General features: G+C 40.0%; 1 protein-coding gene across 11 annotated transcripts in view; it reads left to right on the top strand.

Annotated features, from left to right (window-relative positions):
• SLC25A21 (solute carrier family 25 member 21) overlaps nt 1-25,180 on the top strand; it is a 397,333-nt gene extending 372,153 nt beyond the window's left edge. For 9 of the 11 annotated variants that reach the window (XM_048855143.2, XM_048855142.2, XM_048855137.2 and 6 more), the window contains 5 exons: nt 1,043-1,150; nt 6,073-6,237; nt 19,280-19,461; nt 20,304-20,356; nt 23,494-25,180. In XM_048855143.2, the coding sequence (XP_048711100.1) occupies nt 1,043-1,150; nt 6,073-6,237; nt 19,280-19,461; nt 20,304-20,356; nt 23,494-23,555 (570 nt within the window). In that variant the 3' untranslated portion in view covers nt 23,556-25,180. Of the gene's footprint in view, nt 1-1,042; nt 1,151-6,072; nt 6,238-7,261; nt 7,440-8,968; nt 10,383-19,279; nt 19,462-20,303; nt 20,357-23,493 lie in introns of those variants that run through there. The other 2 variants (XR_007357307.2, XM_075129763.1) reach the window with 2 other exon arrangements.
• Nucleotides 25,181-26,460: the final 1,280 nt, after the last annotated feature.

The following is a 26,460-nucleotide window of genomic DNA, read 5'->3' as shown; positions in this document are numbered from 1 at the left end:
ACTGCCTCTGTATAAGTGAACAAAGGGTTAAAGGCTCCTGCCACCCTCTCCCTTCTTGAACATTCAGAGTCAGTCACCGTCTGGCCCCCTGTGAGCTGAATGGAAAGTTTTCCTGACTATTGCTTTCCTCCCACCATGGTTCTTTTCCTATTTCAGCCAGTTTACTCATATACTATGCTGTGGATTTAAGGTGGTAGAGGAGCGGCTTATACGTGGCTGGCACTAGAGATTAAAATAAAGAAACAAACAGCCCAAGATTAATTATTTTGAATTTTCTTAACTGCTCTGAAACTTAGCTGTTGTTTATCGATTATGAACAAAGTAAACCATTTTTTATCTTTCTAAATTTGGCGTATTCTACCTGAGTGCAAAGCACAGGCCTTACTCAGGGCCATACTGTGCCATTGATCTTTTGAGCAGATGAGGTGAATTCACCCCAGTGAAGGGGGCCAGCACCAGCCCTCTGCACCACTTAAGTACCACTTAAGTCATCTCAAGGTTGAAATTTACCTATGGAGAATTTTCCTTCTAAGTGGGCATTTTGCTTGAGTAAGTGCTTCACAATTTAGCCTGGAATATTCATTACTTTTACTATATTTTAAGTGCATTTGATTTAATGCTGAATACACAGAAGTTTTTTTAAGTATTACATAGCTACATCTATATTTTAAAAAACCAAAATTATTATTTATTGCATTCAAACTCCACCCAAATATAACATGGGAACATTATTTTTCCATGTATGCATCTTAAAGCAGTAACACAGCTTTCCTTCCAGCTAGAGAGAATTCATTGTTGATAGGACTTTGACGTTTTATTTTGAATTTTTGGAATGTGGTTTTGGTTTTTGTAATTTCTTCTTCATGAACTGTCAACATCAAATCAAGGGCTAAAGCTGTTTAGTAATGGTATACTGCTGCATTAGTGAAGGTCTCTCCATTTTCATCATATCATTCAGCTTCATCATGTGATGTATGAGACATTTTACAACAGTGCTCATGAAAACTTGATTTTTAAGTATTGATTGATTTAATTTCCCTAGACGTTTGCAGTTGCTGGTCTGGGATCTGGATTAACAGAAGCAGTTGTGGTTAACCCATTTGAAGTAGTAAAGGTTAGCTTACAGGCAAATCGGAATGCTTTCACAGAGGTATGGTAACTATTCCATTCTTTTTTCAATACTTTGTTAAATATAAGAAATACTTTAAAAGTTAATTTTAATATTTAATCAGACTCTATATGCTCATTGTAGAAAACTTTCTCTGAGGCTGTTTGGATGAAATAATGCTATTCCCTCTAAGCAATGCTATTTTAACAAAGGTGGAATAGGAAACTTTGCTGACAAAATAATAAATATAGGGAAAGTACCTAGTTGCACATTAGGAGCCAGATGTTTTACTCCTCTTTGTGATGCTCTTACAACACCCATATAAGATACGAAAATACTGTTATCGCCATATTACAGATGGGGAACTGGGGCATAGAAAGAGGTTAAGTGACTTGCCTAAGGTTACACAGAAAGTACACAGAGCAGGGACTTGAACCTATGTCTTCTGTAGCCTAGGTTAACACTCTAACCCATGGACCCTCCTTCCTCCATGGTCAATAGGGCCACAGAGAATACTGTATGGAAAGTAAAGCAATTGGGGAGCTGGAAAGGTGATTAATGAAAAGATCTTTCTCTCTCTCTCTCGTTCTCTCGTATGACATGCTCTGTAATATGAAAAAATTGTGAACCAGTATTACAATCTGTCAGTTCCATGAACAAATAATCAGACCTTCTCTATACCTCTGCAGACATAATTGGCCTGCCTCGATACAAACTTTTCCTTTTGAGTATAAATGTATTAATACCATATTGTGAGCAAACTAGTTCCAGCAGCACTAAATGGGAACACAACATCCTCTCCGCACATAAATTCCAGAGACTTTATTCTCCCTCACAGGGTTTTTAATCCACCTCACTGCTTTTCTTTGCAGTGAGTTATAATTAATTATTACCCCCCCCAAATGAAACCTATATCCTCTACGTTTTTCTCCTCTGATCTTCAAAAAAATAAAATAAAAAAATCAGTGATATTCCTCATAGTAATTGTTCTAGAAAATCAAAGCTTCAATTTTTGAAATCAAAGCTCTTGAGCTTAAAAAAAGGAATCAAAATACACTGATGATTAATGAAAATGCTAACAATGCCCTAATTGCAGTACTATGGTTATGTCATAGTCATTCATGTAAAATTTTCAAAAGCACCTAAATGAGCACCTAGGGACCTAATTCCCATTGAAAATCAAATAAGTTTTTATTTGTCCTCTTGAAAAAAAAAGTAAATGGGACTGAGTCACTTAGGTGCTTTGTAAGTTTTACTAACATTTTATGTAACTAAAAATATAATGCCAGATATTCCACTGGTGTAAATTGGCTGAACTCTATTCACTATACAACCTAGATGGAGCTACTATAAGGTGGGTGCATAACTGGTTGGAAAATCGTTCCCGGAGAGTAGTTATCAGTGGTTCACAGTCATACTGGAAGGGCATAACGAGTGGGGTCCCGCAGGGATCAGTTCTAGGTCCAGTTCTATTCAATATCTTCATCAATGATTTCAAAAATGGCATAGAGAGTAACTTATAAAGTTTGCAGACAATACCGCTGGGAGGGGTTGCAAGTGCTTTGGAGGATAGGTTTACAATTCAAAGTGATCTGGACAAACTGGAGAAATGGTCTGAAGTAAATAGGATGAAATTCAAAAAGAACAAACACAAAGTGCTCCACTTAGGAAGGAACAATCAGTTGCGCACATACAAAATGGGAAATGACTTCCTAAAAAGGAATACTGAGGAAAGGGATCTGGGGGTCATAGTGGATCACAAGCTAAATATGAGTCAACAGTGTAGCACTGTTGAAAAAAAAAGCAAACATCATTCTGGAATGTATTAGCAGGAATATTGTAAGCAAGACATGAGAAGTAATTCTTCCGCTCTACTCCGCGCCGATTAGGCCTCAGCTGGAGTATTGTGTCCAGTTCTGGGTGCCACATTTCAGGAAAGATTTGGACAAATTGGAGAAAATCCAGAGAAGAGCAACAGAAATTATTAAAGGTCTAGAAAACATGACCTATGAGAAAAGATGGAAAAAATTGGGTTTGCTTAGTCTGGAGAAGAGAAGACTGAGAGGGGACATGATAACAGTTTTCAAGAACATAAAAGGTTGTTACAAGAAGGAGGGAGAAAAATTGTTGTTCTTAACTTCTGAGGTTAGGACAAGAAGCAATGGGCTTAAATTGCAGCAAGGGCGGTTAAGGTTGGACATTAGGAAAAGCTTCCTAACTGTCAGGGTGGTTAAGCACGGGAATAAATTGCCTAGGGAGGTTGTGGAATCTCCATCACTGAGGATTTTTAAGAGCAGGTTGGACAAACACCTGTCAGGGATGGTCTAGATGAGCGGTGTCCAATACGTTCACCACTAGCCACATGTGGCTAGTAGGCTATTGAATTGTGGCTAATGCATGTGGCTTTTTTATAATGTGGCTAATAAGAAAAATTCAAAACCACAAGTATGGCTAGCAGTGTGGCTAGCATCAAATTTCTATTGGACACCATTGGTCTAGATAATACTTAGTCCTACCACTCGAGGTCCTTTCCAGTTTCATTATTCTATGATTTTATGACTTCAATAGAGCTGTGTTGACTTCTACCAGTTGAGGATCTGTCACATTCCTGTTTGAATATGCTAAAAGAGATGTCAGAAATAGAAGACATTATATTTTTTCTTTTAAAAATTCTTAACTTACCAAAACCCAGACCTATTTCCTCATGACTAGCATATTCTTGTTACTACCTACTATATGATGTGTCTTCACTCTGTAACAACGCAGCGTTTTTCTAAAAGGATTAAGCAGTGTCTGCACTTATCCCATTGTGTAGTTCATGCCATGTGATGAAACTTAATTCAATTTACATATTATGTTGGCTGTTACCTTTAAATAAGAAATACAGCCTGTTTCAAGGAACAAAGGAGACTGCACACCAATAGTGTGCTGACTATTGGATTGTTCTGTGATATCTGAGCATCTTTCTGGGGTCTGTTGGTTTAAAGAGGAAGACCCCCAGATTTGACACACCAGCACTCTGACATCATGGAATTCCCCTAATAGAAACACTGCAGTGGGTATTTATCAATGGCCAAATGCTAGCAGCCGTACACATTGGATCTTTTCAGGTTTCAAAAGCTAACCAAGGTCAGAGCTGTGCTTTGCCAACGAAAATCTTCTGCTGCCAAAACTGGCATCAGGTGTTCAGCAGCTGGCATCCCTTCCCCTCTGAGTCATTAGTAAATCAATAATCCAGCTTAATGCCAGTGGGCACTGTATTGTTGAAGTTGCCTTCTTTAGCAGAGACTTGAAACTGAGTTCATGACTGCTGGTTATCTTTAAAGATCCAGTCTGAATTTTTCCAAGAGCAAAGACATTAATCCTAGTCTCCTGATCAAATTCCAGTTTGAATATCTGCATTCAGTGTATAGATGCTCATCTATAGTAAAGAGCTTTGATATCTTTGTGTGTAGCTACAAAAGTAAATCATTATGATAAAATAGGGTTGGTTTGTTTTTTATTTCTACAGACAGAGATGGATAGCAGAGCATCAGCGGGTCAATATTAGTTACTAAATATGCAAAGGACAAATGAACCTAAATAGTAAAAGAAAAGAAAACTTGGCTGTAACCTAAATAAGCAGTAACCTGTTGTGTTGGGTATAATTGGGATCATTTGGCTGATGATGTTGATCTGCCAGGGTGATATTTTAAAATGGAAGCCCATTAAACAAATATGTATATTGACATCAGCAGTGTTTACGGAGTTCTAGTCAAAACTGTTCTACATTTTCCTGTTTAAGCATCTTAGTGGAAGTAATGTTTTGCCTTTCTGATTAAATATTTGGTTATACAAAAGTGGCATTATGTTTTAGTGAAAACCAAGGACAAGTCAGCAAACAGGCTTTTTAAATGACCTTTTTAATACTTGTGACTTGAAGCAAAGAGCTAAAATGTTAATGTTAACCTGTGAAAGTAATTCACTGTACCAAATCTAGTACAATACATTTGGGAACACTGGACTTGCCATGTGGTATCAAATGTGCATCTATTCTGATGGCCTGTCAAACAGCAGCCAATACCACATACCTCAAAGGAAGGTGCTAGAATCTTTGTAATGGATACTTAGGTAATAACCTGCCCATAGAGGAAATTTCTTCCTAGCGTCCATTAGTTAGTGGTTGTCTTATGCCCTGAACTAAGAAGGTTTCTATCCCTTGAGGCCAGGATTTTCAGAACAGGATATCTTAAATGAGATTCCTAAATCCAGGTTAGGGAATTTAAATAAGTGGCCTGATTTTCAAAATCCAACAGCTCCCATTAAAGTAAAATGTTTCATTAGAGAGGCAAACCATAATTTCCATTAGGACGCGTAAGCAGGAAAGTGGAGAACCATTTTGACTAGATCGCAAACACTAATTTCAATATACTTATAATAAATATAGACCAAGATTTTCAAAATAATTTGCCTAAAGTTAGGCTCTTAAATCCATACAGAGGCATTTTCAAATACACTTTGTATGTGGCTTTTCATCTACTGCAACCTTAGCAACACAGCGTCTCTGCTGATAACAGTATTGCCAACTCCACGCATTCAAAAATTATGAGTTGGACAACAAAAATTCATGAGATTGGTATAAGGATCATGAGATTTCAAAACATAAGAATTTTGGGGTCTTTTCCTTCACCTCCTGGTTTCTGAGCCCTTAGGACACATTTGGATCATGGTTTCAAGCTTTTCTCTGCAATCATGAGGGTTAGAAACTTTTTTTTTTCAATGAAAGTTGTGATTCTCACATAACCTCAAGATTCCAGGGGCTGGGCTTTGAGAAAACGCACCAAATATTTTGAGACTTGTGATAAAATCACAAGAGTTGGTAACACGTTGATAGTGGTCTGGTTTGAAATGAGGCTCTGTGGATAGTTTACTACACTTACTGTTTGTAAAAATTATTTCTTCTTTCTTTTGTTTTACATGTGCAGCAACCATCAACCTTTGTCCAAGCACGGCGAATTATTACAACTGATGGCTTAGGATTCCGTGGACTCAACAAAGGCCTCACTGCAACATTGGGCCGCCATGGAGTTTTTAATATGGTTTACTTTGGATTCTACTTCAACGTCAAAAACATTATTCCAGTCAATGAGGTAAGTGTTTTGTACTGTATGAAAGACAAAAAGATAGTCATAAACAGGGCAATTTAATTTAAATTCTACCTTTCCTTGCAAAGCTGTGGTCTTTTCAGAGAGACATTTTGCTTCATTTTGTCTATTTTTGGGAGTCCTACAAAGTTTTATTAGAAAGATTATTTTCTGTAGCAAAACAAGAATTGGCAATTCTCACTTTTTAAGCAAAGTGAGCTACAAGGAATTCTTTAAAATATGAATGGCCAAATTCTCATTTACATGAAGGCCATTTTGCACCTTTCTGGCAGCATAATGATGCTAAGAAATGGGAGTAAATTACATTTATATTTACATTGCGCTCCTTAGTTTGAATACCGTTCACTAGTTTACATATTTTTAGAGTATCGTAAATTTCAAAATATGAAAAGTCAGATTCTCTTAAGGACATGGAGGGTCAGGTCTGTCTTCTAGGAAATAATGAAGAGTTCCTGCCTGCTAGTCAAGGGATAGTGATAGGATTTGGCATAACAACCATTTACTAACTTTTTAGAGTAAAATAAAATGTCATAAAAAGCTGTTATTGCATTATGAGGGAGAGGACAGTTCAGAGTTTGTATAGATTTTGTATGATGCAATGAATTATTCAGATCTGGAGACATATATTTTATGTATGATTTTAAATCTAAGGGAAGTGAGTCTGCTGGCCAGAATCCACCTACTTGTCCTCAGTATACAAATACACCACAATCAGAAGACAGACATCTTCAAGGGTGTAGCCAGTTACAGGATTAGGTTGCATTAACTACAATTGTGTAGAGAAGTTTGCACAGGGCCTGACCACAATAGGTCTGACCCAAATCTCATTGAAGTCAGTGAGAATCTTTCCACTGATTTCAGTGGAAGTTGGATCAGGCCTAAAATTCCAGCTGTGGTCTAATATGCAAGCGTTATGTCTCACATATTCGTGAACAAAGAACTCCAGCATTTGGAGAACAGAAAAAATCAATAATTCTTTGTAATTTGTAATCTAATCCTTTTTCATCAGTGGGAAAGCAATATAGATGCCAACAATTATCAAATGTCTGACGGGCTTGATAAAATAAGCTGTTTCTCAGTTGGAGCTGAAAAGAGTAGACTGTTTCATCTTTTCAATTATTCTCAAGTATTTCATCGTGAAAACCAATTTTTTCATTTCATGTGCTTCTCAAGAAGAAAAACTCAAAGTAAGTCTTGTAATGCTGACAAGCATATAAAAACTGTGAAATAAAAATGGTACACTTTTTAAATAGCTCTGGCTCTTTACTATATATCTGCTGCTTACCATCTGTAACGTAAGTGGAAAAATGTATCGAAATCTCCATATAAGCCTTTTAGCTGTCAACAGTGTTAAGCTATGCATTAAATTTGCATCCCAATTAAGGATGTTTGCAGCTTATTTTGCCAAAAACAATAAATCTTTTGTGTTGAGTGCCTGAATGATATAAATGACATGTGTGGGTTGTAAGTCTTCAAAGTGAATAGTTTTTCATATGTTCAGTCTATTTTGTTAAACACGCCATTTACAATCAACCTCCTGCTCTGTTTACTAAAAACAGAATAAATCAGACTTGTTCTATTCACCACAGAGTATTAGTTTCTATACATCTGCACTAGCAATTGAATTGGTTTGTAATTTATTTCACCTTGAAATTTCTTGATTTTATAGCAGTTTGTTTATGCTACACATTTCATAGACTTCCAATAGATGTTCCTTTGCTATTTTTATCATAGTTAGATCTGTTGGTAAATGTTAATTTCAGAATAACAAGTAAAATATTTGCTCACTACTACCTCTAAGTGGCAGTCACCCACCTTAACACTGCATTCCTAAGACTCTCATAAGTCCTAAAAAGTGGCCACCAAAAAAATTCATTTCTGGGCACAAATTGATCTATCCAGCTGCTGCAGGTGTATGCTGTGTCACCTGTTAAAGGGGCTTTTGTGCCCAGATATGGGAGCTGATGAGTCAGTTGCTATGTCACAGAAAGGGCTCCCCTATCTATTCTATTCTACATAGGTTCTTACAGTGTGCTCGTCACTGTGGTATCTGAGCACCTTCCAATAGTGCATTAATCACATTAAGCAATGTGATTACACATCTGTCACGTGGCAATTTTTCTCTCATTGGCTTCCCAGAGGGAGAAGTGTGTTCAGGAGGGTGTCTTGTTTTGATAGTGTGATGGAGGTTCTTTGTAATATATCTATACCTGTCGTGATGTGTTTATATTAGAGAAGGCAAGGTCAAACAAATGTGCCTTGCACTTGAAGCAGAAAGTGGTGAAGTTTGTGCTGACCCTTAGTTTTGAGGGAGTTCATTCCACAGTCTCTGACCACCCCCAGAGAAAGTTTTTTCTTCTGCACAGACAAACTTTACTGTTATTGTTCAGAGTTCCATTGTGCCTGAGAAGCATAGTTGTTGACCACGGTCTTCATCCCAGATCTTTTAGATTCCCCAGACCATGGAGCACTTTGAAGATAAGGACTGAGACCTTGAACTTGATTCTTGATTCTGTGGACAGCCAGTATAGAGAGCAGAGGACAGGTCTGATGTACTCACAGGAGCCTGTGTTGCTGAGGAGACACTCTGCAGCATTCTATATTAGTTGGCGTTTTCTAAATGCTGAACGTTTTATGACCAGATACATTGCTTTGCTGTAATCCAGTGGGAGGTGACAAAGGGATGAATGACAGAGGCCATGTCTTTGTCCTCCAGGATGGCACGGAGTCTCCTAGCCAAGAGAAGAAGATAGTAAGCAATTCTTGTGAATGCTGCTATGTGAAAGCTCAGTGCCAGCAAGGAATCCAAGAATGTTCCTAGTCAGTTGACTGGACTGATCATTTGTGGGTGTGTATCGTCCATCAACAGAGCCACACATTCTGCAGAATGCTTTCCTCTGCCCACCAGTATCAGCTCTGTCTTGCTCAGGTTGAGCTTCAGTTTCAGCCCGCAAAGAAGAGGCAGCAAAACCTGAGTGCTAAATTTGAAAAACAATAAAAGTCATGCAAGAATATGAGAGCAGAAGAATTTTCTTTTAGTTGTACGCTACCCAGGACATTTTAAGAAACAGAGAAGCCCAATGTGGGGGGGAAATTCTTGTTAGTGCAAAGTGCTGTAAAAAATCTGAGGCAGAGGATGATTATGAGGCATGTTGGAGGAGACTGGGAAGGAATGGTATTTCTCAGAGCTACAGCCCACCCTGAAATTCCCACATGTGATGTGAATTAGCAGGACTAAGACAATGTTGTACCTGAAACATAGTCACCCACCATCTCATTTGTCCAGGACCGTCCTGCAAGCTGTGACAGCTGCAGCCTGGGTTGCTTTAAGTCTGCAAACATGTCTTCCCCCCACCAGGAGATGCTATATTGAAAGGGAAGAGAGTCTGGCTAGTGAGTGCTTCTGCCTCAGTTACTCCAGTTCTGATGTCTCAGTACAGAGTTACTTAGGCAAGGAGCATGGCAAAGCAGAAGAATCAGGCCCACAGCCATATGGGGGAAGGAGGGGACAAAGCACAGCTGGGCATACAGGAGAGAGAAATTTTGACAAACTAAAAATTGGATGCAAACCAGACCCTTTTAAAAAATGTGGTCTCTGTTTTCTGACCAGCTGCACAAAGACATTGGAGACAGAGGGCAGAGACAGGGACATAGGATGTAGGGTGACGAGGTGGAAAAACCAGGGCATTTTTTCTAGTGGAGGGGACTCGGAGAGATTGATTTTGATGGGCTCAGGGAACAGTGCACCAAAAGGGTTTTGATGGCTGTGAGGGCAAGAGGTTGCCCACACCTGCTTTTTATATTTTTTATGCTCCCTTCTTCTATTTTTCCTTTTCATTACTTCCTACAAAAAACTTGACAATGGTCATGCTGCTGGTGCATTGATACCACTGCCTTACCCATGCTGACCAGTATTGTTTCTTTGTACTACCTCATCTGTCTGTCTGTATTCATTTCTTGTCTCATCTTATACTTAGATTGTAAGCACTTTGTGGCAGGGACAATTTTTTGGTCTGTGTTTGTACAGCACCTAACACAATGGGGTCCTTGGTCCATGACTAGGGTTCCCAGGGCTCTACAGTAATATAAATAATAAACTGAATTCATACCAAATCTGGATTAAAAAGAAAGGAGTTGTGTATTTCACTGGGAATTTGCACTGTGAGAAACTCCCAAGGCTGAAAAACAAATCACTCTGAGGGTATGTCTACACTACGGAATAAGGTCAAATTTATAGAAATCGGTGTTTTAGAAATCGGTTTTATATATTCGAGTGTGTGTGTCCCCACAGAAAATGCTCTAAGTGCATTAAGTACATTAACTCGGTGGAGTGCTTCCACAGTACCGAGGCAAGCGTCGACTTCCGGAGCGTTGCACTGTGGGTAGCTATCCCACAGTTCCCGCAGTCTCCGCTGCCCATTGGAATTCTGGGTTGAGATCCCAATGCCTGATGGGGCTAAAACATTGTCGCGGGTGGTTCTGGGTACATATCATCAGGCCCCCGTTCCCTCCCTCCCTCCGTGAAAGCAAGGGCAGACAATCGTTTCGCGCCTTTTTTCCTGAGTTACCTGTGCAGACGCCATACCATGGCAAGCATGGAGCCCGCTCAGGTAACCGTCACTGTATATCTCCTGGGTGCTCGCAGACACGGTACTGCATTGCTACACAGTAGCAGCAACCCATTGCCTTGTGGCAGCAGACGGTGCAATATGACTGGTAGCCGTCATCGTCATGTCCGAGGTGCTCCTGGCCACGTCGGCCAGGAGCGCCTGGGCAGACATGGGCGCAGGGACTAAATTTGGAGTGACTTGACCAGGTCATTCTGTTTAGTCCTGCAGTCAGTCCTATTGAACCATCTTATGGTGAGCAGGCAGGCGATATGGATTGCTAGCAGTCGTACTGTACCATCTTCTGCCAGGCAGGCAAGAGATGAGGATGGCTAGCAGTCGTATTGCACCATCTTTTGCCGAGCAGCCATGAGATGTGGATGGCATGCAGTCCTTCTGCACTGTCTGCTGCCAGCCAAAGATGTAAAAGATAGATGGAATGGATCAAAACAAGAAATAGACCAGATTTGTTTTGTACTCATTTGCTTCCCCCCTCCCCTGTCTAGGGGACTCATTCCTCTAGGTCACACTGCAGTCACTCACAGAGAAGGTGCAGCGAGGTAAATCTAGCCATGTATCAATCAGAGGCCAGACTAACCTCCTTGTTCCAATAAGAACAATAACTTAGGTGCACCATTTCTTATTGGAACCCTCCGTGAAGTCCTGCCTCAAATACTCCTTGATGTAAAGCCACCCCCTTTGTTGATTTTAGCTCCCTGAAGCCAACCCTGTAAGCCATGTCGTCAGTCGCCCCTCCCTCCGTCAGAGCAACGGCAGACAATCGTTCCGCGCCTTTTTTCTGTGCAGACGCCATACCAAGGCAAGCATGGAGGCCGCTCAGCTCACTTTGGCAATTAGGAGCACATTAAACACATTATCCAGCAGTATATGCAGCACCAGAACCTGGCAAAGCGATACCGGGCGAGGAGGTGACGTCAGCGCGGTCACGTGAGTGATCAGGACATGGACACAGATTTCTCTGAAAGCATGGGCCCTGCCAATGCATTCATGGTGCTAATGGGGCAGGTTCATGCTGTGGAACGCCGATTCTGGGCTCGGGAAACAAGCACAGACTGGTGGGACCGCATAGTGTTGCAGGTCTGGGACGATTCCCAGTGGCTGCGAAACTTTCGCATGCGTGAGGGCACTTTCATAGAACTTTGTGACTTGCTTTCCCCTGCCCTGAAGCGCATGAATAACAAGATGAGAGCAGCCCTCACAGTTGAGAAGCGAGTGCCGATAGCCCTGTAGAAGCTTGCAACGCCAGACAGCTACCGGTCAGTTGGGAATCAATTTGGAGTGGGCAAGTCTACTGTTGGGGCTGCTGTGATGCAAGTAGCCCACGCAATCAAAGATCTGCTGATATCAAGGGTAGTGACCCTGGGAAATGTGCAGGTCATAGTGGATGGCTTTGCTGCAATGGGATTCCCTAACTGTGGTGGGACCATAGACAGAACCCATATCCCTATCTTGGCACCGGAGCACCAAGCCGGCGAGTACATAAACAGCAAGGGGTACTTTTCAGTAGTGCTGCAAGCTCTGGTGGATCACAAGGGACGTTTCACTAACATCAATGTGGGATGGCCGGGAAAGGTACATGACGCTCGCATCTTCAGGAACTCTGGTCTGTTTCAAAAGCTGTAGGAAGGGACTTTATTCCCAGACCAGAAAATAACTGTTGGGGACATTGAAATGCCTATATGTATCCTTGGGGACCCAGCCTACCCCTTAATGCCATGGCTCATGAAGCCATACACAGGCAGCCTGGACAGTAGTGAGGAGCTGTTCAACTACAGGCTGAGCAAGTGCAGAATGGTGGTAGAATGTGCATTTGGACGTTTAAAGGCGCGCTGGCGCAGTTTACTGACTCGCTTAGCGATCAACGAAACCAATATTCCCACTGTTATTACTGCTTGTTGTGTGCTCCACAATATCTGTGAAAGTAAGGGGGAGACGTTTATGGTGGGGTGGGAGGTTGGGGCAAATCGCCTGGCTGCTGGTTACGCGCAGCCAGACACCAGGGCAGTTAGAAGAGCACAGGAGGGCGCAGTACGCATCAGAGAAGCTTTGAAAACCAGTTTCATGACTGGCCAGGCTACGGTGTGAAAGTTCTGTTTGTTTCTCCTTGATGAAACCCCCTGCCCCTTGGTTCACTCTACTTCCCTGCAAGCTAACCACCCTCCCCTCCTCCCTTTAATCATTGCTTGCAGAGGCAATAAAGTCATTGTTGCTTCACATTCATGCATTCTTTATTCATTCATCACACAAATAGGGGGATGATTACCAAGGTAGCCCAGGAGGGGTGGTGGAGAAGGGAAGGAAAATGCCACACATCACTTTAAAAGTTTACAGCTTTAAAATTTATTGAATTCCAGCCTTCTTTTTTTTGGGCAATCCTCTGTGGTAGAGTGGCTGGTTGGCCGGTGGCCCCCCCACTTGGGCGTCTGGGTGTGGAGGCTATGGAACTTGGGGTGGAGGGTGGTTGGTTACACAGGGGCTGTAGTGGCAGTCTGTGCTCCAGCTGCCTTTGCTGCAGCTCAACCATAAACTGGAGCATACTGGTTTGGTCCTCCAGCAGCCTCAGCATTGAATCCTGCCTCCTCTCATCATGCTGCCGCCACATATGAGCTTCAGCCCTCTCTTCAGCCCGCCACTTACTCTCTTCAGCCCGCCACTTACTCTCTTCAGCCCGCCACCTCTCCTCCCAGGCATTTTGTGCTTTCCTGCACTCTGACATTGTCTGCCTCCACGCATTTGTCTGTGCTCTGTCAGTGTGGGAGGACAGCATGAGCTCAGAGAACATTTCATCACAAGTGCGTTTTTTTTTCTTTCTAATCTTCACTAGCCTCTGGGAAGGAGAAGATCCTGTGATCATTGAAACACATGCAGCTGGTGGAGAAAAAAAAAGGGACAGCGGTATTTAAAAAGACACATTTTATAAAACAGTGGCTACACTCTTTCAGGGTAAACCTTGCTGTTAACATTACATACATAGCACATGTGCTTTCGTTACAAGGTCGCATTTTGCCTCCCCCCACTGCGTGGCTACCCCCTCAACCCTCCCCCCACTGCGTGGCTTACCCCCTCAACCCTCCCCCCTCCCCGTGGCTAACAGCGGGGAACATTTCTGTTCAGCCGCAGGCAAACAGCTCAGCAGGAATGGGCTCCTCTGAATGTCCCCTGAAGAAAAGCACCCTATTTCAACCAGGAGACCATGAATGATATCTCACTCTCCTGAGGATAACACAGAGAGATAAAGAACGGATGTTGTTTGAACACCAGCAAACATACACTGCAATGCTTTGTTGTACAATGATTCCCGAGTACCTGTTACTGGCCTGGAGTGGTAAAGTGTCCTACCATGAAGGACGCAGTAAGGCTGCCCTCCCCAGAAACCTTTTGCAAAGGCTTTGGGAGTACATCCAGGAGAGCTGCGAATGCCAGGGTAAATTAATCCTTTCACATGCTTGCTTTTAAACCATGTATAGTATTTTAAAAGGTACACTCACCGGAGGTCCCTTCTCCACCTGCCGGGTCCAGGAGGCAGCCTTGGGTGGGTTCGGAGGGTACTGGCTCCAGGTCCAGGGTGAGAAACAGTTCCTGGCTGTTGGGAAAACTGGTTTCTCCGCTTGCTTGCTGTGAGCTATCTACAACCTCCTCCTCATCATCATCATCGTCTTCGTCCCCAAAACCTGCTTCCGTGTTGCCTCCATCTCCATTGAAGGAGTCAAACAACACGGCTGGGGTAGTGGTGGCTGAACCCCCTAAAATGGCATGCAGCTCATCATAGAAGCGGCATGTTTGGGGCTCTGACCTGGAGTGGCCGTTTGCCCCTCTGGTTTTCTGGTAGGCTTGCCTCAGCTCCTTAAGTTTCACGCGGCACTGCTTCGGATCCCTGTTATGGCCTCTGTCCTTCATGCCCTGGGAGATTTTGACAAAGGTTTTGGCATTTCGAAAACTGGAATGGAGTTCTGATAGCACGGATTCCTCTCCCCATACAGCGATCAGATCCCGTACCTCCCGTTCAGTCCATGCTGGAGCTCTTTTGCGATTCTGGGACTCCATCCTGGTCACCTGTGCTGATGAGCTCTGCATGGTCACCTGCAGCTTGCCACGCTGGCCAAACAGGAAATGAGATTCAAAAGTTCGCAGTTCTTTTCCTTTCTACCTGGCCAGTGCATCTGAGTTGAGAGTGCTGCCCAGAGCGGTCACAATGGAGCACTCTGGGATAGCTCCCGGAGGCCAATACCATCGAATTGTGTCCACAGTACCCCAAATTCGACCCGGCAAGGCCAATTTAAGCGCTAATCCACTTGTCAGGGGTGGAGTACGGAAAGCGATTTTAAGAGCCCTGTAAGTCGAAATAAAGGGCTTCATCATGTGGACGGGTGCAGGGTTACATCGATTTAACGCTGCTAAATTCGACCTAAAGTCCTAGTGTAGACCAGGGCTGAGTGGATTGCCAGCAAGCTGCAGCTGTCCACCACAGGAGCAAGTGGAAATGTTACTCTGAGGATTGTGACAACAGCTTTGTATCTGCAGTACATTCATTCCCCAAGGTTGTTGTACATCTGTTTACACAGTTAGTTATTTTTACAGTCATTTTAGAGAATTTAAATGAGCAACTTTAGCAATGAGACTTTCAAAGAAGGGTTCTGAAGTGGCACAAATGTAGCAACAGCATTCATTGCAAATAGAAATGCAATAGTGAGCATTGTAGGAGACCTTGTGTTACCAAGTCTCTTCCATGGTGCTTTCACTTACTATTATTATATTCCACTAGTTCCTAGAGGGTCTGACTAAACACACAGTAGCCTGTACCCCAAAGAGGTGTCAGTGTAAATACACAAGACAGACAAAGGGTTGAAGGGAACCAAGATTCAGAGACTTGCCCAGGTGCAATGCTCTTTCCACTAGATTACGCTACGTCCCTATTATTTAGGATGTTGTAAGGTGGGCACGGTAGGGATCTGAGAGACTAAAGAAAAACTTTTTTTCAGAGTTGGTCAAATGTTTCCCAACCTAATTGGTTCATTTCTTGGTTGAATTTTGGAACATATAGTACATGTTTAAAACTTTGAAGAGTTGTTTTAGCAATTCTGCACTGATTTATACCTCTGCAATCCCTCTGAACTCAATGGAAATGTTTGTGTGTACACCAATGCAGAATTTGGTCTCGTCCATTCATATTTTAAAAAATCAGAAAACTTCCTTCTTTTATACCAATAATTCCCTTAAATAGTGGGTTCAATCTGACATGCTGCTACAGCTGTTCCCTTCAAAGTCAGGCAACGGTGATTAGATGGTGCAAGGTCAGTGTACTGATATTGCAGCTCTAGAAACTTTGATTCAAATCCTGATCAGATCATGAGTGAAAATTAATTTGATGGACCTATCCTGATCCCTAGTAGAGTCATAGCACCAAGTCGTAAATATATAGAGAGAGGGAGTGTAGTCCTATGTATAGAGCTGAGAATGAAGGAGTCTGGCCTCTACATTCTATTCCTGGATTCTCCACTGACCCACTCCGTGACCTGGGGCAAATTTATTTAGTTTATGTATTTATTTCTTATGACTTATTTCAAATCACTTAACACTTTTGTGTCTTACTTAACTCTTGAGTATTATGACTAGAATTTTCAAAGAAGTCTAAGAGACTTAGATGCCCGAATCCCATTGAAAATCAGTGGGTTTGGTGTATTATTCCTTTAGGTTCCTTTGAAAAGACCAGGCTGTAATACTAATTTATTCTTACTATTTATTCATCATGTATATTGTCATAATTGTACATAGTTCTTTACAGCAGAAGACCATTCTTCTACAGTTTAATCCAGAGGGGTTAAAAATTATTAATTAAAGCTTGGAAAGCATGTTGACATCCTTGCATATAAGGTACTATGTAAATGCAAAGTATTATTTATTCTAAGCTGTTTATCCTCAGCACTCAGAAAATCAGCAAGGGGTCTCAAGAGGAACACCCTAAAATTGAATCACAAAATCAGTGACAATTTTAAAAATATTGGCTGCAATTAGACAGGTAATAACAAAATAACACTTCCCACAGTTACAGTAAGGTCCATGTCCTTTGCCTAGAAACAGGATTTGATTATAATTAAAGATTCTTTGGCACAGATTCTGTCATCTTTATCCACACTGAGTAGGACCTTTCTCCACAAGTAGTCAGCTTGATGCAGAATCAGAGTCTCTGAATGCAGTACTCCTGAATGCCCATGTTGTTCAGGTTCCCACACTGGTTTCTGAACACCATTATACATGTGACATTTAGTATTCGAGGTAAGACAGGCAAATATAGTCTAATATGATTTTTCAGTTATTCCATTGGTACATCCAGAAGTGCTGCATTTTGAATTAGATGTCTCCCTCAATAGTTTGGATCATCTCAGTCAAGGCGTTCTCTTATTCTGAAATAAAAGTGTCATATTTTGATTAGATTTGCATTGTTTTTACACTCTGGTGCATCATGGCATCTGTGGTACTATTAATCCCAAAGCATATAACCCTGAAATTCAAAGCACCCCAATACACATGAGAATGCTCAACATTTCAAAAAGAGCTGACCTGCCAGGACACAGCACAAATGCAGTTGGCCCCAGGTTCAACATTTAATATATAATTATTATTGCTTAACATTTGTATTACAGTAGCACCTAGAATAGCAATCCACTGTGCTAGGTGTCACGCAAACATATAGTGAATGACAGTACCTGCCCCAAAGAGCTTACCTCCCCAAAGGGGGTTTCAGACTGTTTTACAGCCCTGAATACAAATGTGCCACTTGTCGCCTCCTGGCTACAGTTGGTTTTAGAAGTTTTGTAAAACCTGAAATGTTGCAGGGTTCCCCCCGCCTTAATTGTAATTGCATGCACACAGCTTGGATTTGTACAGATAGTCTTGACAATAATTTGCTGCTAAGCATTCTGGCGAGAACTTTGTGTAATGTTTAATTATAACAAAAGCTGTTTTACTTTTAGTTTAAAAGGGATTATCCAAGTAAATGCCCTCTATTGTGAAATTATGGAGTTACTTTTTCTGTAACTAAATATAAGCACCGTGTTGATTTAAAAGCCTCTCTTTAAACTTACAACACGTGGAAGTCCAATTTATATTATGAAGTTTTAACTAATTTTCCTAGCTGCAAATCTGCAAAGGAAAACCTATTGACTGTTCCTATGTTCAGTAACAAATGTAAGGCCACTATGTACCTCCTTTTTAGAATTCTTTTCCTCAGGAATGTGTATGGCTCAAACAACACCTTTAAAAGAAACGTTGTTCTTCTTATTATTTTATTATTATTGCATTTTTAATATTAAGCTGAATGTATGACATTGCATCATCCTATATTGTTTTACTATTGATTTGCTGTGTGTTGAGTGCCTTCTTGCAAAACATGAATGCAGTGCATGGTATGATATAAAAGGATTTTTGCTCTGTTGGTGTAGAATGGAAGAACAGGGGCATAAAAAGTTATACGGACAGCCTAGGAAATTCATTATGACAGAGTTCACTGTGATGAACACTGTTCACAGAAATGGGATTAGACTTTGTTAAAGAAAATTTGACTCCCAAATAAACTGAGTACTTTGATGTCATAGAGAATGCCAAGGTAGAAAGATTTTCTAAGGGAATCCAGTAAAGCACAATTGGATCATCTAGACTCAAACAGAGAGAGAACAAAATGTTTTAAGGTCTGCTTTATAATCTGTTTCTATCTTTTACCATGAAAGAATAGTAGGGTTTAGAAACAATGAGTTGTAAATTCTTCAGCCAATTAGTTTAGTGAGTTACTACTGTTTATAATGCACAGAATGTTGAAGGCTGTTTTGCTGTTGCACCAAGTTGGATTGTTAATAACAGGAAGCTAGCACTTCTCAGTACAGTGGATCAGCTACACGTGAAAATAAATGTAAAAAACCTGGAGGGGAATGGCAGCAGACTGAGATTAGCCTTTATTTAATTTAACATTTGGGGGTCCAACACACAAATGAGCATTTTAGTAGGCTTCATGGTGGAAGTTGCTGTCATTTGTAAAATATTCTGGCCAATTAGCTAATAGAGTGCTTGGATTTCTCCTGTTTTGATACAGTAATACTAAGTACATTGTGAAGCCCAATTATACAAATCATCCCCATATGCCATACCAGTCTTTCTTTATGAACTGTGTTTATAAATCCTGTGTGAGGAAATGTGTACTTCAGCAATTTAGACCATGTGTAAAAACATAGCCAATAGGATTGTCAAGAAAACAAGTTCCAGCCTAGGAAATCCTAATGTGTTCCGCTAGAATAACATGAGTGTGTCGTGTTGTGCAAGTTTTCTGATTAAATGCATATTACTTTGTAGTGTTTAACCTATTTAGGTGCTTCCGTTTCCTTTTTCATTCATTCATTCTTTCTTTTTAGGAGCCAACTTTGGAGTTCTTGAGAAAATTTGGAATTGGGCTAGTCTCAGGGACAATAGCCTCAATGGTTAATATCCCTTTTGATGTTGCAAAAAGTAGGATTCAAGGGCCACAGCCAGAGCCTGGCGAGATCAAGTATAGAACCTGTTTTAAAACTATGGCAACAGTCTATAAGGAAGAAGGGTAAAACATTCTTATTTTACTAAAATGTCCAGGCCTCTGTTTTAGTTCATATGGGTCCATAAAGCTATGTTGTAATATGTCAGATTTGATGAGGAACATGAAGCTACCTTGCACTTATGTGTTGAGAGAGTGCAATGTAACATTTTAGAGATGTATTTTAAATGTAAGAAGAAACCTCTTCCTATTTCAGCTATAGGGTTTTTCTTTTTTAATATTTGCAAAACTACTGTTATGTTGTTGAAATTTATGTCCCACAAATACATGCCTACTACATTTCAAGCACAGCATTTTTTGCTTGGTAATGATAAAACTGACTCTTTGCTTTGCAAATGCAAAATATCAGTAGAACAACAGAACATTTCACAGTTAAAATCTCTACTTGCAATTTCTGAATACAGTTATACATTGAGAATGATTGATGAAATGAGTAAATGGAGGACAGAACCTTTTGGCAATAAGTTTCTCCAACTTTTTAAATATTTCTCAAGTGAGCAATGAGTTGTGGCTTTGATATTCAATTATAGCAGTCATTTTATCCATGTAATGCAGCTGTTGTTAACAGACTTGTCTTGAAAGTAAAAAGCATCTCACTGATTAAAGTCATGATTCTGATTGGAGGGATCACAGCATAGCTTTTGTACTGAACATTGATTAACTTTTTCTCTTTGTCTGATCTACCTCTGCAAAATGTTAAAATCCAGATACTGTCTGGTATTGGACATGTGTCATTCCAAATAATTGCATGTAAGTGCTATGCCAGTATCTCAGCAAACATAAGATAAAATTCCATTCTGTTTGTAGAAAAATAATATTGTTTGAAACTTTTGTTCTTTCTGCTACAGGTTCCTGGCTTTGTACAAAGGGTTGGTTCCCAAGATCATGAGGCTTGGCCCAGGTAATTTTGCCTCCATTATTTTTGTCTCTTCTTTATTCTTTGTTTCTGTGTCTTGTTTCCATTTAAATTTAAGACTCAATAAATAACAATAAAACAAATGAAATACTGTACATAGATCTGGCCCTTAATCTTTACATTATTTATTTTTGTTTAAAAAAATTGGATTTGTTGTGCTAAATTTGCCCTCAAAAAAGCATATTTGCATGTCTAAATTGGAATACTGTGCACCCAATGACCTTAGGTGCCTGCAGATGCCTGATCAGTGAACAAATCATGAAGCACAAGGAGGTTCGGTTGTATGTGCGAATGGATGTGTCCACATATTTTTCAGGCACACTTTTGAAGACCCTTGAAGGATATGCTTATAGAAACAGTGTCAGTCCCTCACCCCTTGGGCCTGATTCTGTTACATTAAGGCTACTTCATGTTCTTTGATAGTGTAAAGGCGCCATAAAGTTGGCGTAAGTGGCTCCCTGAGAACACCCTTTCTGCAGGGAGCCTCCCTGGCCAGGTCAGTACGGGCATAAGGGCTCTACACCAGCCTAGCATGGGGGTGAATCAGAGACATGTAGAGGCAGAGCCAAAGTGCACTGTACTCTAGTTATTTTCTGCTTCCAGCGCCTGTAAGGGATGATGGGAAACAGAGTGTAAGTTTGAACAGATCTGGGGCCTTTCGAGTTTTGCCATTCCAAGCGGGCACGCCTGGCTGAGAGTGCAGGTACCGCAAATAGACCAGGATCTTATTCCCATGTAAACAAGTGTTTCCAGTTGGAGTAGGTGGTTTAATAGGCAAGGTTACACAGATTTAAAAGCCAATAGGTAACTGTGTCTGTTAACAGTATCTGTTCTGCCTACGTTTCGTGTTTTTCATTATAAAAAATGTATGAGATTTTCCTGTAAATGCTTGCGTGTTCCTGTAAATGATTTTCTCCAGCCAGGAGCTAGACTGTGCCTGGCCTTTGTGCAGTTTCATAGAAAGGTGGGGCACAGGGAATCCAGATACAATCCAGGGAGCACACAGCATTCTCCTGCTTAATGCCCCCACAATGGGCAGGGAGGAGGAAGATCCCCGCTTTCCTTGTTCCAGCCAGCGTAGCTAAGTTTATAATGAAGAACTTGATTCCAGAAGGTGCTACCACTCTGCCCCAGATCCAGCAAAGCAATTGAGCATGTGCTTAACTTTAAGCCCATGAATAGTCCCATTGACTAATATATAGGTTTTGCTGTCTGAATGAAATAAGAAAGCAATTTTAATTGTGGCTGAAAAGGTAAGTCCATCTGTCTACAACATAAATAGTTTGTGTAAGAGAGCTGTACGAAAAACTCACACTCTCTAAGTACTTGAAATCAGCCCTGGCGTGAGTTCAAACTACGTCTGCACATGACAGGTTTCAGAGTGGCAGCCGTGTTAGTCTGTATCTGCAAAAAGAACAGGAGCACTTGTGGCACCTCAGAGACTAACAAATTTATTAGAGGGCTACAGCCCACTTCATCAGATGCATAGAATGGAACATTTAGTAAGATGATATAATATATACACACACATACAGAGAAGGTGGAAGTTGCCATACAAACTGTGAGAGGCTAATTAATTAAGATGAGCTATTATCACTACAGAAGTTTTTTTCCCCTGCTGATAATAGCTCATCTTAATTAATTAGCCTCTTACAGTTTGTATGGCAACTTCCACCTTCTCTGTACGTATGTGTGTATATATATATATATATATACATATCTTCTTACTATATGTTCCATTCTATGCATCTGATGAAGTGGGCTGTAGCCCACAAAAGCTTATGCGCTAATAAATTTGTCTCTAAGGTGCCACAAGTACTCCTGTTCTTTTTGTGACTGCAAATTAGTATGGCTTTGCCAAACTGTCTGTGAAAGCCTTTTTGCAATTCTCCTCCTCCTCTTCCCCCCCCTCCCCGGTCTGGCTATCTGTGAACTTTATTAGGCTGCTATTTGTAGTGTATTTCAAATCTGAGCATGGTTCGCTGGACTAAGTCACATGCGACAAGTCACATGGCATTTCTATGTCTCTGATTGTCTGAGCCTATCCCATGGGAACAGAAAGGTCAACTCAGTTCAGTAGAAGATGTTTTTATTTGGCTTTTCAGAGATGCTGCATTCTAATTAAGCTATCTGATCCAACAGGCAAAATTAGGGAAAAAAGAAAAGCTTTGGGCCCTACTCGGTTATTACAGTCGAGGTTGTGCTACATTTACTTGTATTGGGTAGAATCTTTCAATTATCTTTCATAATTTCCCCAATGTATAGGCCTCTTCAGAGGCTACGCAGAGGCCTTCTGAAAATCCCCCTTGTTAGAAACTGTGTCGGGTCTATTTATTTAACTTGCATAATAATTATAGCCCAGTCTTAGAATGTCATGCTTGTTTCTCTCCGATCAGAGTTCCCTCATTGCATTAGCACTGGGGCTTAGTCACACTTTTGATTCTACCAATATCAATCCATCAACCCCACATTTTGCCTGTGGATTCATGAGATAGAACCATGGGAAGACTAGATTCAATACCAGTACCATGATTTTCAAACAACAGGTCCTGTTAAACCATCCAACCCAAATGTCAAACAAAACATTTGATAAGCCTTTTCAAATCTTACTTGCAAGGATTTTCACAATTCTGGTGAAGAATTTGTGTCTTTTCATTCAATTCTTTTCATGTCCAAATCTCTCTCTCTCTCTCTCTCTCTCTCTCTCTCTCTCTCTCTCTCTCTCTCTCTCTATATATATATATATATATATATATATATATATATATATTTTTTTTTGCAGATCAAGAGTTTTGTCTGTACCATAGCTAAAAAAATAAAATAAACATCTGCTGAAAATTTTTAGAACAAAGTATGAAAAATATGTAAGAAAATTGCATTTAAAAGGAAGGGTGCTCTTGATTTAATTTACAAGCTTTTCACATTGACTTTGTGTTCCAGTGTTATGTAAATTTTGTATAGTTTAAGAACTGGTGATTGGGTAGAATCCAGAGAGTTTTTGCTAATGCAGTTTCATTATATTTCAATTTATAATTTCAGTTCAGGAGAAATGACACTATATATGTCCTGCAAAATATCGAAGGGATCTAATTTGATACTTAAGATAATGTCCTCTTTTCTAGGTGGTGCAGTGATGCTTCTGGTTTATGAATATGCTTATGCATGGCTTCAGGAGAACTGGTGATCAGAAGTACTGCTTCTAAAACAATGTACTGTTTGAAATTATATACCTGATAAATTTCACATGTTATGATATAAAGGACATAGGTAAAGCAAAATATAAGAGGAACTCATGCTACAGTTCTCTTTGATATGAATGAGAGTTGAAGGCACTCATCACTTTGGAAGATTGGGCCCTGTGGCCTTGATCCAGCAGAGCACATTGGCACAGGCTTAGCTTTAAGCACTGATGTGCTTATTTGCTTTGCTGAATCAGGGCCCCAGTGATCAAGAAAAAATATAAAGGTAACACAGGAACAAGTTAATTTCTCAAGAACAAACCAAATGTAATGGGCAGTAAATTATGTCATTTAGTAAATGCATCCATTTTTTAACTAGTGATTGTTAAAATGTCAGGTTAAGTTTCTTGATAGGTGAACTCAGCAGGAGAAGTGCATTAATCATGTTGGGCCAAATCCTACACTGGTATAAATTGTCATGGCTCCATTGACTTTAAAGTTGAGGACCTGGCCCATACTTTGCAAATCTGAAGTAAATCCTGGGTCCAATCATGCAGTTCTAACACAGTATGGGAGTGATGCTTGGAAAAGGATGGATGGATTGCCCCCATACCTCAAATAATACCTACTGTCAAACATTCTGCATAGTATCAGTTATACATTGAATATTATCCTTACTTCAAACAGGTCATAGAAAGATGATGAGCATAATTCAATTTACCTAAATTCTGTCCTCACATAAAATTGTACAACAACCAAAGAAGTCAGTGAAGTAGACAATAAACAAACAAACAGGTAATTTAATTCATTTTGGATATATAAGGCCAGATTGTGAACTCACATTGTGAGCAGTTATTCACATGAGTAGTCCCATTGACTCCTGCCCAACAGTAATCATCTGAACATTTCACAAAAATGTTCAGAGGGGAGATCCTAGCCCCACTGAAGTCAAGACAAAATTCCCATTGATTTCAGTGGGGGCCAACATTTCACCCTCAGTGTTTTTATTTCCAGATTTAAAAAAATCAAATTAAAAGATACAAGAGAAATAATGATCATGAACACCCTTTCATTTGCTGTAAATGTGAGAATAAAAAATATATCAGTAAGCCTATATAATTCATTTCAGTGTATATGTGTGTGTATATGTTTCGAGAAGTTGACAGAGAATACTTGACCTTGAAGGGTAAAGGTGGGTGAGGAGTGGGGATCAAGATTTTCTTTTCTTTAGATTGTAATAAATGTTTCAACACCTCACGACCACCCTGACTGCCTATCGTGACCCCCTTGTGGTTAAGAAACAGTGTCCTATACTGATATCCCATATGCAGTCTTAATTTGATAACCATAAGCCTTTCTGAAAAACAAATACTGAATTTTGTTATGAAATTAAATATGTTTGCTTTCCCAGATATTCAGTATAAATTAGCTCATATTTCAAATATATTTTCCTACTTTTTTCTATTTTCAATTGCTATTTGAAATAGGATATACTACATTTCTGTCATGCTTATTGAAGACAAAGTCTAACTTCACGTAGTGTATCACCTCTCTGTTGATGTTCAAGTGCTGTCTTCTTAAATACCAGAAGGGCTGTATTTCGTTCACAATAAACAATTACCTTTATCTAGTCCTGTTTTGCTGACTATTGTCTATATATTTTTAAATGGCTGGAAACATTTATGTTATCACTGTACACATTATTTGTACTGGCTAATATTAGATGTTCTTCCTTCTAGATAATTGCAAAACTTTCTCTTCAGCAATCCTAGAAGAATATCTTTGCAGATTATTTTTTTAAGGACAACTCAGGTGTGAAGTCTGGCATCTGCAATGTTTTTTTTTTAAATGCATTATAAACGGAAAAAGGTTAGAATAGAAATGCATTCTCAGCATTTTCAAGCATTCTTGTACTGACATGCACACAGAAAATGTCTCTTTTGTCTGGATTTGACCATACTGACATCTCAAAGCTGTGTTACTTCAGTAGCTAAAGCCAACAAAATGAGATATGGTCCTTTTTTAATTTTATTACAATTCCTAGGCAAGTATTCCTCATTTGATCATTTTATTATTAGCCCTTACTCAGTGTAAGAGATAGTGCTTGGAACATTTTGAAAAAAGAAAAACCAAATACATTATAATTATTCTTTTATTAATTTAGAGCATTCAAAATATAAAAATAAAAGGCTTTTAACATTCAGTATATACATACACAGCCTTCTGTTGTACATATTTTTCAACATGATCTATTAGTTTTAATTATAGTTCAGCCTGATCATTTGGTAAAACGAGGACCATTAGCAGAAAACGTGGAATCATTTTTTTTTAAATGTGTCTTTTTAACCTCTTCAAGCCCACACTATTCACTATTCCTGGTGCTCCACCAGGCTTCTCTTTTGAAAGATTTGGGTACTCTGAGAATGCAGGATTGGGCCCTTCATGTGCACAGTGTGGGAAATGTTGTTGACTGTTAGAGGACTAAATTCTGCTCTCATTTATGCTGGTGTAAATCCAAATTAACTCCACTTGGATTACTCCAGATTTACATCTGTGCAACTGAGAACAGACTTTGACCCATTTATCATTAAAATAAAAATGGGGATTTAGTCTTTAAAAGTGATTTAAAGGTGTTAGGTCATTAAGCTAATATGTACAGTCTTTCAGTTTAACCAATATGTATATTCTGTACGAAAAGTCCTTGGATAAAGGAAAATTCTGCATGGTAATTTTACATCAAAAAACAATGTTAACCTCCCTACTACCCCAAGAAGCAATTATAAATAGCTCAATAAGGATTAACATCAGATACCTTTACTCACCTTGAGTAGCACCTTACTCCACACATAGTCCTACTGACTTCCCACTCACAGATTAAGGTATTATTCAGAGTGAGTAAATGTACCGAGA

The sequence above is a fragment of the Caretta caretta genome, chromosome 6 (genome assembly GCF_965140235.1).
Source record: "Caretta caretta isolate rCarCar2 chromosome 6, rCarCar1.hap1, whole genome shotgun sequence".
NCBI classification, from domain to species: domain Eukaryota; kingdom Metazoa; phylum Chordata; order Testudines; family Cheloniidae; genus Caretta; species Caretta caretta.
The sequence above is the reverse complement of the archived record's forward strand: the minus strand, read 5'-3'. Positions and strand labels throughout refer to the sequence as shown.